The sequence below is a fragment of the Podarcis cretensis genome (assembly GCF_951804945.1).
Source record: "Podarcis cretensis genome assembly, chromosome: 3".
Classification (NCBI taxonomy): domain Eukaryota; kingdom Metazoa; phylum Chordata; class Lepidosauria; order Squamata; family Lacertidae; genus Podarcis; species Podarcis cretensis.
The window spans coordinates 123,360,537-123,374,374 of record NC_137172.1 but is presented as its reverse complement, the minus strand read 5'-3'; the positions used below and the strand labels follow the sequence as shown (position 1 = coordinate 123,374,374).

The window sequence follows — 13,838 nt, the reverse complement described above, 5'->3', positions numbered from 1 at the left end:
GTTTACATTGCCAAAGACTGTTCATTAATTACCAATTTAATCTCCGCTGGAGGCATGACATTACAAAAATCTGGCTGAAAGTTCTAATAGATTATGAAGACCACCTAAGTAGAGTGACCAAGAAATGTACAAAACAATTAATACTGTTTCACTGCTATCAAAGAAGCTCAGATTATTTTACATCAAGTGAAGCAAAAGAATTAGTAGCTTCACAGTGCCACCACTAGGAACTGTAAATACAATGGCACACAATTAGTAATGCACATGTGACTTTTCGTTCAAGGCATATATCCTTGGGAAAGCCAGAAACATGATAAGGAGAACAAAAGAAACATTTTAAAATGAAATGAATAAAGATTTTAACTCTACCCTCGTGCATGCTGAGAAATAACAGAATAGGCAATGAAACATACGGCTCTAAGTAATGTTGATATCATCCTGGGATGAATTGAAAACAGCCGCACAAAAACATTTATGGTCATTAGCAGCTGCATAAAAAGAGCATCCCTGGTGCTAAGAAAAAGTATTGGCTTTGTACAGAAATGATCTCTCTGAAATAGAGATCACTTCACTGCTGGTCTTTATGGGCAAACAAGAAAATATTTGGGTTCTTGGAAAAGGCTAGTGCTTCTTCACATGGCCTAGAAACATGTTGCTAAATTTTGACAGGACATTTTCAGTATTGTTTGATAGTGAATGACACAGGTCAGACAACATGCAAGTTAAAAGTCCAAAAAAATTATGTCTGTTGCAACCCAAGTGATGCCCCCCAGGCCGCATCCTTCAAAAGTGTTAAAAATAACTTGTGGTGGAATTAACCACTTTATTTAAACACAAAATCGATCTATTCTGCACCACAAATAATATTTACATCATTATGTAATAAATATTACATCAAGATTATTTTTATTTGTTACTTGTTATGAAAGCAAAATAGCTCATTAAATATATCTGATTCTAAGTTCTAACAATATACAGCAAAAGGAAATGTATTATTTATGCGTGTGGTGCATGCCAAATTTTGTGCTCTGAAGCAATGCATTTCTGCCTCCCTCTTCAATTACTACAAAAACATAGTAGGTATGCCATCAAAACATTTTAAACCTTAAAAGAAGATAAAGTTCCTCCATAAAAAATATAATACTAGTGTGAATTAAAACTGGATCAGACTACACAGATCGTCAGAAGATGAACAAGTTTGCTTTTTAAAAATGTTTTGTATTTTCTGTCAGTTAAGACAACATATGCAGTTTAAAATAGCTATAAAAAATTCATATTCATGATATTTAAATATTATTGTGAATACCCTTATCAGCTTAAACCACATTTGACAGCTTTTTAGAGGCATAGATGGAAGACAAATATGGCCAACAGTGAATAAGATACCAACACTCAGGGATTATCAAAATAATGTTCCATCTTTTTAACAATTAGATAGTAACTGTTTCTTTTGTAATCTAATGGCAATCTGATGATCATATCTAAATCTGGTCACAATTATCAGCATGACAGATTAGCCTCCCCCCCAATCAATATTTTCCAATTATCATCAAAGGGCAAGGTTGCCTTCTATAAAGTCCCACCCTTCAATATATTTAAAAGGGAATCTGTTGTACGTTTAATTGACAGCAGCTAGCCTTATTCTCTTGGTTCTCTCATTTCTCATAAGCAATTTACTGATAATGTAAATCCAAACAATTTAGAAACTTGGTAGTGCCTCTTTAGGCAGTTAGACAAAGGTGCCGTTACCTTCTGGATAGAGAGAGATAGCCTTTCTATCGAGGAAAGCTGTAGCGAACTGCAGTGCAACAGTATGTTCTGACCATTTGCTTAAGTAAATAATAATAATAATAATAATAATAATAATAATAATAATAATAATAAGTAAACCTGTCCACAGTCTTGTGTAGAATCTATATCTTGCTTTCTATTGCACAAAATTTAGATACAATTTTACTTATAACAGCTTCAAATGAAGCTTAACAGCTCTCTGTCAAATGCAACTTTCAACTTGTTCATCCTACGACGTATGCCTTTTGGTAATATACCAGCAGCCCTCCAAATATCTGCATATTTTGTTTGTATCACAGTGATGGTCATAGTGGGACTAATATTGGATGGGATCAATAACCAATAAAGTTAATATATGACAATTTTTAATGGACACTGGAACAGCTCTTTTGTAGTTTTAATTAATGCCAAAATTGTATCTGGTTTTTTTTCTTCCAAAATCAGGTGAAGCATTCCCTTTCTAGGAAATTGCTTGCCTGATGATTTATTAAGATTGCCACAAATTATTTTTGCTTCATATGGGTCAGTTTGCATGTTAAAAAGTTTCCACTTCCCTATTAAAATATCTCCTATACATGAAAATGATATGTAATAGGCAAAACAGAAAGATACCTGGATACAAAGTTCGTATTAAGTATGCATTAGATACAGCTAACACAAGTTGTTGGGGCAGGACACTAATATAAATACAGTGGTGCCTCGCAAGACGAAATTAATTCGTTCCGCGAGTTGCTTCGTCTTGCGATTTTTTCGTCTTGCGGAGCGCGGATTCCCCGGGTATTAACGGTTTTACGAAAAAGGAAGCAAACTCGCAAGACATTTTCGTCTTGCGAAGCAAGCCCATAGGGAAATTCGTCTTGCGAAGCACCTCGAAAAACGGAAAACCCTTTCGTCTAGCGAGTTTTTCGTCTTGTGAGGCATTCGTCTTGCGAGGCACCACTGTAAATGTGTCTAACTAATATCTTTTAAGCATAAATCTTGCTCCAACTTATCACACGCAGTATTTCCATGTCTATAAGTAGCTGTTTTTGGTGAAAATCTGTACCCTTTTTTGCTTACTGTGTAGTTGCAACATTTTAACACTTACCCCCCCTTTTTTTTACACACACAGAGAGGCTAGTAATATAAACATGTAAAATATCTTGTTTTAAATAATGAGCTGAAATTGAGGATATGGGGATTAAGTTCAAATTTTAAAACTACTCTGTCCCTCTAATTCACAGGTTTTCAGACTGTGTTCCAGGAAGGCTTAAGATTTTGCAGAGGCTCATTGGGATTCCACAATATGAACACTACTAAAGGCAGCTGAGCTTCCCTGAAAGACAGCTTGCTCATCAATATGGATCTTCCTCTCCAAGATGTGGTTACACAGGCCTTTTAGGTATGTCCTAGGGTACACACTTTGGAAAAAGCACAACGCACAAACGCTTTGTATACATATATAAAAGCAAATTCCTCAGTTCTGTTGTTTCGCTGCACGCTGACCAAAAAACGAAGGTTTGGGTGAGGGCTAAAATTTTCAGTGGTTCTAAATACTGTAGGCTGAAATTGAAAGAGTTGGAATAGAAGCAAGATCTCTTCAGGAGTTAACAGGGGCAAACCCAGTTCTTAACTTTTTTTTGTTCCAGTTCTTAACTTTATTTTTCTCATATAACTGACTGGCTGCCATTCCCTCCTATGGGAAGGAGCCTCTTCTACATATCTGCCTCCCTCCCTTCCTCACAAGGACGGCTAATTCTCTAGTTTATCTTTATCAGCAGAGGTAACATCAAGGGGCAGCAACTTTCCAAAAGAATAAAATTGGCCCTGGTAAGGACTGTTAGTTATGCTGGGATACATTTTCACTACAGGCATCAGACAGTTTAATTCCCAGGGAATTATAGGAACTGTAGTTTGATTATTTAATTTCTATACCGCTTAATACTCTAAAAATATCTCTAAGTGGTGTACAATAAACTGAAGCAACAACAGACAACTTAAACAAAATATTACAAAAACCACGATTTCATATAAAAAATGTTATGTTAGTACAGTGGTACCTCGATTTAAGAACAGTCTGGTTTAAGAATGATTTGGTTTTCAAACTCCGCAAAACCGGAAATAGTGTCTTGGTTTGAGAACTTTACCTCGGTATAAGAACAGAATCCAAACAGTGGAAGGGCACCGGCAGTGGGAGGCCTCATTAGGGGAAGCGTGCCTCGCTTTAAGAATGGTTTTGGTTTAATAACAGACTTCCGGAATGGATTAAGTCCATAAACCGAGGTACCATTGTACAAAGTTACTAATATATATAAATCGATATACAGTGGTACCTCTAGTTACGAACTTAATTTGTTCCGGAGGTCCGTTCTTAACCTGAAAGTGTTCTTATCTAGAGGCGTGCTTTCGCTAATGGGGCCTCTTGTTGCCGTTGCGCCGCAAGCACACAATTTCCGTTCCCATCCTGGGGCAAAGTTCTCAACTTGAGGTAACTCTTCCAGGTTAGTGGAGTTTGTAACCTGAGGCATTTGTAACTCGAGGTACCACTGTAATTTCATTTTCCTTCCAAGACATCCTGCCTCACAGTCCCCCCTGGGTCTCCCCAGGGTCCAAAGAAGGCAAGTAAGTAGCTCAAATATAATTTCCAGCAGCCTCGTGAAACTACGGATTCAGGGTTATTTGGGGAAACATATTGTTCTGAATAATTTCCAAATCCATTTTAAGTTTGTTGCATCTTCCTCCCACATCTCCCTTGATATTGCCTGACTTCTTACAGAGACATTTGAAAACTGTGACAACAACAATATCTGTCCTCCAGTTGGGGAGGGGGAACTGCATCACTATTTGTTTAATTGCAAAACACTGAACTAATATGTTGATGCTTGCATATGTGTGGAATATTTAAAGAGATATAAGATAAGCTTAACTGAAAAGGAAATAATAAGTAGATTGCTGCAAATGACCTGGATGAGTGTCACAATAATAAAAAGACATGTTCATTCATTTCTTTCTGGAGAACAAAGTACCAGTCTCAGGCACATGCATCCCACACCCCTCAGGGAGGTGAACCATGAATGCAGTTTTGCTATGCTCATCAGATGAAAAACCTGCAATCATTAGTTTATCCCCATGATGAGGAAAGTGAGGTTTGGAAAACTATGAAGCCTTGTACCTTGTTGAAAATTCTTTTCATAAAGTATTAAGGGAGCAGTGCCAAAATGTTTGGGGGGAGAGGGGAAGGGGAATTCTTAATGATTAGGTAAATTGGAATAGCTATATCAAAAGAAAAAGAAAAAAGTCTACCACTCTTGATTTAACTTAGGCTATATAAATCATTCTTACCATGGTTTCCTCTGAAAAATAATAAACATTTTATATCAACAGGGATAAAAATTATAAAAATAAATGTGGTGTTTAGAGGCTTATTGCAAAGGTGGAGATGTTCAAAATTAAGCAAAACTACTTCTTTAATGATAAATCTGTGACTGGATAGTATCTGAGATGAGCAAAATGATTGTACAAACCACCAGGAAGGTTAGTAACTAGGTGTTACAAGGCCACAATTCTGCTATCAGTGGCAGAGTTGTATGTAAAGGTAAAGGTAAAGGTACCCCTGCCCGTACGGGCCAGTCTTGACAGACTCTGGGGTTGTGCGCCCATCTCACTTAAGAGGCCAGGGGCCAGCGCTGTCCGGAGACACTTCCGGGTCACGTGGCCAGCGTGACATCGCTGCTCTGGCGAGCCAGAGCCGCACACGGAAACGCCGTTTACCTTCCCGCTGGTAAGCGGTCCCTATTTATCTACTTGCACCCGGAGGTGCTTTCGAACTGTTAGGTTGGCAGGCGCTGGGACCGAGCAGCGGGAGCGCACCCCGCCGCAGGGATTCGAACCGCCGACCTTTCGATCGGCAAGCCCTAGGCACTGAGGCTTTAACCCACAGCGCCACCTGCGTCCCAGAGTTGTATGTAGTACTTAGCATATTGTAGCTAGGTACATTGTCCTATAATGTTAATGAAAAATGTAAGATTGATATGAGGAGTACTTAGTTTTACTCTTTAAAAATTATTCTATGCCATGAAGAATTCAAATTACAGTTAAATACAATTTCCTGTGATGGTTTAAGTTTAAACTACAACAATAAAAAAACAACTTGATGCCAATCTGAAATGTAAATACTACATTCAGTCAGGTCACCTTAATGGAATTCAAAGCTAGATGCATAGAGAAATCATTGACCAATTGCATTGATTTTTTTTTTTCCTGTGGATAAAAGCTATTCACTACGAAGCCTGGACAGGTTAGCATTTAAAACCTTCCCAGCAATTACACATGTGCAAATATGAGTAAAGTAAAAAGTAAAATCAGGTAAGATTGGGGCAAGGCAGTTTACACTTGCAAATACAAGTCAAGGGTTTATTGAAAGGCTTGGAAGATTTTGGCCATACTGCAGTCATTAGCAAAATGAGCACTGCAGTGCTAGCACAGTTTCTCATGTGCAAATGGTTAGAATTGCAAAATTACAGCACATAATGTGACACAACAGGCAACCTCAGCTTCGGAAAGGATTGCATAAAAATTTAATTAGCTTTCATCTCCAGAGATTACAGTTCCCTCCAGGTCACCATTGAGGTTATTGGTGGAGCAATAGGCAACTGCAGCTGCCTCCCCATTGGACCCAGGTTTGCTTAGCTATGCTTTCCAATGCTATGAGAATAATTCATTCTGATGATAAAAGGAGGGTCACTGTGAGAAACAGTACTGGGTGAAACACTGTAACATGACAGATAACTTTGCCTTTCATCTGACTAATATCTTAAACCGGCTAGCACTCAAAGAGCACTGCTTTCAACGGACTTTCGATCTTTCATTGGCCTCAGTCAGTAGGAAAATAATCAGCTCTTGGTTGGAGGAGATGAACGCTCAGCACTTGTAGGATAGGCAAAATCACCCATAAATAAACCCTGCTGCCACTTCCACATATTACTATGCTTTAGTATTATGTCCAGTAACAGTTAATTTAGTTCACTAACCAAATAAAAAAAGACAGAAAAGGAAAACTATATATATAATCTGTTAACAGCCATGATGGCCAATATTCCTTACATCATTTGGTTGCTTAGAGCGGCCTGAGATTGTGGAACTGGAGAGCTGCCTATTTCCTGCCTTCAAAGCTGCATCTCTTCTTGCTTGTTCAAGCAGAACTCTTGCCCGTTCTTTTAATTCTTCTTGTCTTGATAACATTCGTTGCTTAAATATAAAATAAAAATGAATGAGAAATAAGCCCCCAGTTATCCTATATGCACAATGCATTTGCATGTCACAGTAAACCAATTTGCATGTCACAGTAAACCATGGTAAATGTCTCCTGTTTCATTCTGCCCTTTGTGTGAGCAGGAACAGCAAATCACAATCCCTTCCTCAGCTTTACTATCTCAGTGGGGATCATGGTTTGTTTTACTCAGAGCAAAATGTGAAGCCAAAGTTCAGTCTTAGTAGTACCTTGGAGTGAAACAAAGCACAAAGTCCAGGTTTGAAAGTACTGCTAAATCAGCAAGCATTGTTTGTTGCTTCTGAGAGTCATCTCATTGTTCACAGCAAGCTATTTAATTGTGGTTTACCATAATGTGTGAATGGGGCCAAAGCGATGCTATACTGTGCTGCCAATGTCCACACAGGTGTGGGGAAAACTGTATAGCAAGCATGCAACAGGATCATTTAAGACCATGGTAGGAAGTGAAGCAGAATCTTTTCAGTTAAAAGCATATGTTGAGCAGAGAACCAATGTAGAGCCAGTCATCTAGAAATAAACTAACTTGAGACTGCTGATGTGACACACACTGTCAGGGAAGAGTTAGAAGTTTCCAGTTTCTCAGAGGGAGAAAGCATTCCCCCAGGGGGGAAGGAGAGCAGTGAATCTAATAGAAGAGAGCAGGAGGAACAAGAGGGAGGGACCAGCTGTTCCCAGGAAAGGCCAGGGTTCAGTTCTAGCTCAGATTGGGAGGAGGGGAGATACAGGCCAGCTCTAGCCAGGAGGGTAGAAAGAAGAGCGGGAAAGCGAAGGGAAGGGCGCCTTCGCCATTTTGAGAGTGGCTGGTCATGGAGAAGCAGAGCTCAGAAGGTAGCTGAAAGAAGTGACTCTGAGGAATAATAGTTAAGAACCGTTTATAAGATTGTTTTGTTAATACGCAATAAAAAGTTATAAAAGAACAAGAAGCGTTTGTGTGGTGATCTGAAGAGGACAACGACCAGGCCTGACACATACCTTCTACTCTAAGTGCAATGCTAAGTGTAACCATACTATAGGGGAAGAAATGCATGTTCTTTTAGCCACGGCTTCTGAGGCAAGCAAACAACTAAAGCAGTATATTTCAGCTGGTGATACCTATACCATCTGACACACTGTGAAGTACCACTGGTTGAAGAACACTGCACCAATGGCAGGCTGAGCCACGGCCTAGAGAAGGAAGCACCTTTGGGCCAGCCTGTTGGTTCACCCCTGGTCTTCCCTTCTGATCATACTGATGCTGTATGGCTCTCCTCCCTTCATGCTCATCGTAACAATACCCCAGCCCTGTCATTCAAAACTGTGCCCAGAAGAAAGTGCTCCTTTGCCCCAATCAAAATAGATTCTGGCCCAGCTGTGCCTGTCCCATTTTTTAATGGATGAGCACAGCAGTAAAACTGTCCAAATTTAGAATGTTCATATTTAAAAGTATTTTTAATGGGTGAGGCTGAGAGTCAAGGATAGATTGCAAGGATAGATTTGGAAGGAAATATGCCCCCTTTCCCCACTATTATTCATTTATTTTTCCAGACACATATTAAAAGAGCAGGTCTCTAGCTACAAAGTACAGTGGAACAATGTCTGTCCTACAGACACAGAAACAAAACAACAAACAGCATGTACACACAATTGATGCTCCTAAATCCTGAGTTTACAATTAGTTCTCCCAGGCCAAAAAAGGAAGCTTTTATGTAGGGATTTCTACTTATGCTTATCCACAGCAAGAAATGGGCAGGGATTTGCTGGCCTGGAACCCTTCTGAATCATCCTTTTAAAACATGGATTTATTTTAAAAAATAATAATAATCATGCAAACATTACTGAAACAGTATTATTACTGTTGGACTTGATGGCCCTTGTGGTCTCTTCCAACTCTATGATTCTATGATTCTACTCATACTGAAGATTTGAGCAACTGCGCAGTATCTCTCATCATTCCAGTAAATCCGATGGAAAAGTGGCTCCCAACAGTGGCGTAGCGTGGGTTGTCAGCACCCGGGGCAAGGCAAGTAATTTGCGCCCCCTAACCCATGGATTTGCGCCCCCTAACCCGTGGATTTGCGCCCCCTAACCCTAACCCCCAGATGTTGCGCCCGGTGCGGCCGCCCCCCCCGAACCCCCCACGCTACGCCACTGGCTCCCAATATGCATCTCCTGGTTGGATTATTGTAATATGTTATATGTGAGATTGCTCTTGAAGATTACCAGGAAGTTTCAATTAGTGTGTAATTAGGCGGCCAGAATGTTAACTAGTTCAAAGCCAGGTGGGTTCACCTTACATCAATTTGGAAATAAATAAATAAACTGGCTGCTTATTTGCTTCCAGAACCCAATTCTAGCTGTTGGTTTAAAACCCTATGGTGGCCCTCTAACTATGGAACACCCTCCTGAAGGAGGCATGACTGGTGCAGCCAATGCATTATTTTCTTCATCAAGTTAGGTATTTTATTTGCCCGGGCATTTTAAACTGTTATGTTGCTTTAGTCCTGCTCTGTAGATTTTTTATAGCTCTTGCCTCTCTGTTGTTTGTCAAGAAGGTCACTGATTTTATTGTGCTTATCTCCCATATTAATTCATTCATTCGTGCTTATTAAGCACTACCTTGGAATACTTGAATGAAGGACAATTTAGGAATATTTTATTTTTAAATTTATATTTCTATCCTGCCTTTCCTGCAATTAGCTCAAGGTGGGACACATGATTTTCCCTCTCCCCATTTTATCTTCACAACAACCTTGGTAGGTTAGGCTGAGAGGTAGTAAGAGGCCCAAGGTCACCCAGTGAGCTGCATGGCTGAGTGTGGATTGGGACCCAGGTATCCCATGTCTTAGTCCCAACATCTAACAAATATAAAATACACTTTTGTGACACAGGGAATGGACAACCATAGCAGTGGGAAAGAGAAGGCCAGATGAGATCCCAGCCCTTTAACAATAATAACTGATGACCTGTTCATATTTATTACCAGTATATGAGGAAGAAGTCCAAAGACTTTGCATCTTCAAACATGATTATCTATGAACAAGAGACAACAAAGAAACTGATTCCTATGTGTCTTGCCACAAATGGCTGTGTGTGAGTTGCTGCCTGTGTACTGAGAGCAGCCTGGCAGGGCTGGACTGAGCTGAGTTTAACTTGGCTTGTTTGGGAGAGCAAGTGAATTTAAGAGCAGCCAGTTCAAAAGAGGAATTCTGTAGCACTTTTAGAATTAACAGATTTATTGTGGCTGAAACTTCCAGGGACTAGAGACCACCAAACTTATACCTTAATGCTTGGACACGGATGATGGGAGTTGAAGTCCAACAACATCTGAAGGGCCACGGGTGTTAACTTTGGAAGTCTTTAAAATGTAATAATAATAATAATAATAATTTTTTATTTATACCCCGCCCTCCCCAGCCAAGGCCGGGCTCAGAGCGGCTTACAAGCAATAATAAAAACAAGATGAATGATTAGAAATTTAAAAAACAAAAATAAAATACAACATTAAAATAATGGAACATTAAAATATTAAAATGTAGCCTCATCGCAGGAGGAGAAGGAAAAGAAGAGAAAAAAAAAGAGAGGGAGGGAGGGAATCAAATTGGCTCCAAGCCAAAGGCCAGGCGGAACAACTCTGTCTTACAGGCCCTGCGGAAAGAAATCAGATCCTGCAGGGCCCTGGTCTCATGAGGCAGAGCGTTCCACCAGGCCGGAGCCAGAGCTGAAAAGGCCCTGGCTCTGGTCGAAGCCAATCTAACTTCCTTAGGGCCCGGGACCACTAGGGTGTTGTTAATTATGGACCTTGAGGCTCTCCGTGGGGCATACTGGGAGAGGCGGTCCCGTAGGTACGAGGGTCATAGAATCATAGAATCATAGAGTTGGAAGAGACCACAAGGGCCATCGAGTGCAACCCCCTGCCAAGCAGGACCCCGTGAGGTCCTAGGCCGTGAAGGGCTTTAAAGGTCAAAAGCAGCACCTTAAATCTGACCCTGTACTCCACCGGGAGCCAGTGCAGCTTGAAAAGCAATGGGTGAATATGCTCCCATGGCAGAGACCCCGTGAGGAGCCTCGCTGCAGCATTCTGCACCCGCTGGAGTTTCTGGGACAGCTTCAAGGGCAGCCCCGCGTAGAGCGAATTACAGTAGTCAAGCCTGGAGATGACCGTCACATGGATCACTGTGGCCAAGTCAGGGCGGGAAAGGTAAGGGACCAACTGCTTGATGCGGCAAAGGTGGAAAAATGTCGCCTTGGCTGTTGCTGTAACTTGCGCCTCAATGGAAAGGAGAAAACTCTTTTGTTAGCATTCAAGGCAAGATTGAAAACTCAAACGCTCCCAGCTTTTCCCCACTTGTTTAATACAAAACTCAAGTTTGATTGCTTTTTTCATTCCCAGGGAAATTGAGGATTTCCTTTTCTTGGGTCAAGAACATGTGTGATGTGGAAGTGAAGACTGGTGGAATGTGAGTGTCTTACAAAATGCTGAGGAAAAAGAAGATGCATAACTCAGTCATTCTGGGACTACCTGCTGAAGACAACATGTTTACTTAAGAGTTTACTCAGACTGGATCATCAGTGTTCTTTCTTTTTCTTATGAGTGTGTGGTTTGTCCTTCAGTGTTGCATAACTTCACTTCAACCCCACAAAAGTAATGCCATGATTGCCAGTCAAGCTTTCAGTGGGAAAAACTGCATTTGGTGGTGATGCTAAGTTTCTATTTTATCCTCACTTGAGAAAAGTATCAAATTGACACAGATAGTTCATGGGGTAGTTTTCAACCCCAAGAAACTACCAGTGTCATATAAAACTGACATATCTGGGGTATTTTCCTACCCCAAGCCAAGTTCAAATGTGTCTTGAGGTGGTAAAAAGTCTCAGAATAAACCCATGTCATTGTTTGATTGGTTTGGTTTTTTGTGTGAAATTTTATTTGCTTCCTACATTTATTTTTTTCTTGAAAACCACAATACATTTGTTGTACCCCATAGGTTAGCAGTGACTGGGACACACACAAACGGCAAAAAATCAATAGAATGCATGGATATAATTTTTTTTTTTGGGGGGGGGCGCTTTTTTCATTTACAGAATGAAAACTATAAATGGTAACTGGCTGAAATTTTGGGAGATTGTTTACTGCTGTACAGCTGACAATCAGTTATGAGAACTACATGGTAGGTCTATTTCTGTGTAATTTCTGCATATGAACCCTGGGAAGGATTTCAACAAAACTGTGTTTACTCCCAAGCAAATCAGAACCCGAGAAACTAGCCCCATTTTATTCCTTTAGTCATGATAGTGCTATGATAAGTTAAGTTTAAGACATGAAAACTCTGCATATGCTCCAACTCTTTTTTTGTTTGCTAGGGTTGCCACACTCTTAAAGTGTCAGGAATAGAGGAGTTGTAAATATAGAATGGTGGTGGGGGGGAGAAATGCCTACTATCTGAAGTAAACAAAGCAACACACATTACTATCTAATGGCAGGTTGAGCACAGGTTCTACAATATTACTGCTGCTGACAAAATCAACTTCAACATAAATGTCCACCAACCCAGGGCACTCCCCCCCCCCCAGCAGCTCCTGGTATGAAGGCTGTAGAGACAAACTCGTATGGTTTTTGCAAATGACTTGCACAACTTTTTCAAACTTGTATGCATCCCATGTGCAGGAACTCTGAAGCAGCAAAACTCTGCTGCTCCAGAGAAGCGGGCACGGAGCAATGGTTCCAAACTACAAGAAAGAAGACTCCACCTAAACATTAGGAAGAACTTCCTGACAGTAAGAGCTGTTTGACAGTGGAATTTGCTGCCAAGGAGTGTGGTGGAGTCTCCTTCTTTGGAGGTCTTTAAGCAGAGGCTTGACAACCATATGTCAGGAGTGCTCTGATGGCGTTTCCTGCTTGGCAGGGGGTTGGACTCGATGGCCCTTGTGGTCTCTTCCAACTCTATGATTCTATGATTCTATGAAAACTTATTTTGTAATATTGGAAACTATGCCTAAGCAAGACAGGATAAATCTTAATTAGACTCGCAAGTGTTTATAAAGTGCATAAACCTTTGAAGTGCTTTTCTAGTTGTCATGAATTAGATTGTAACAACATTTGAAAGATATTTTAAGTGCAATCATTTTTTACTGGTACAAAAAAGTGAGAACATGGAATCTGGACAGTGCTCTCATGAGAGCTGGAATTAGAAATCACCACTTTCTGATCCACAATCATATGATCAGGTTAGCATTCCATGTCCTTGCTCAATATAATTTTCTAAAACATGCCTGCCATTTCTGCCTGAGTCAATCAATGGTCTTAGCAATTTTAACATTATGCTATTAGGAATGGTAAGTGATTTTATTCAAGTAATGTAGCATTATTTTATAAGGATTAAAGTGCTGGTATTGCGGACTTCCGGAGGCGGCACCACCGGCAATGGTGGATTCCCTCTAACTTAGAGGGAGAAGCCCCGCAGAAATCGGGTCCTGCCGCTACAGCGAAGCGGGGACCCTTCCGAAAACCGCAGGCGGGTGAAGCCTGCGACCGTGGGACTCGGCGGGCACCTTTTGCGCCCCCCCTGATCGGCAAAGGAACCCTGCAAAGGGCTCCGGAGTGGGACGGGGTGTTTGCCGCGGTGCTGAGAGTCAATCGCTACTTCTACGGAGCGAAGCTGCATAGCCGATGCCGGAGAGCGCTGTCTTCTTTCCTGTGAGAATTCGACTTTAAACAAGCACCCGTGAATAAAAACGGAAGATTTGGTTAAGAAAAGTTAAGAATTAGGCAACGAAGCGGGAAGGTCTAAACAGGAAGTCCGCC

The 13,838-nt window shown here is 40.8% G+C and overlaps 1 protein-coding gene across 4 annotated transcripts in view; it reads right to left on the bottom strand.

The window, feature by feature from the left end:
* The window catches only part of EHBP1 (EH domain binding protein 1), a 306,658-nt gene that overhangs the window by 101,275 nt on the left and 191,545 nt on the right, over positions 1-13,838 (bottom strand). For all 4 annotated transcript variants that reach the window (XM_079969700.1, XM_079969702.1, XM_079969701.1 and 1 more), the window contains one exon: positions 6,874-7,017. In XM_079969700.1, the coding sequence (XP_079825826.1) occupies positions 6,874-7,017 (144 nt within the window). The remainder of the gene's footprint in view (positions 1-6,873; positions 7,018-13,838) is intronic.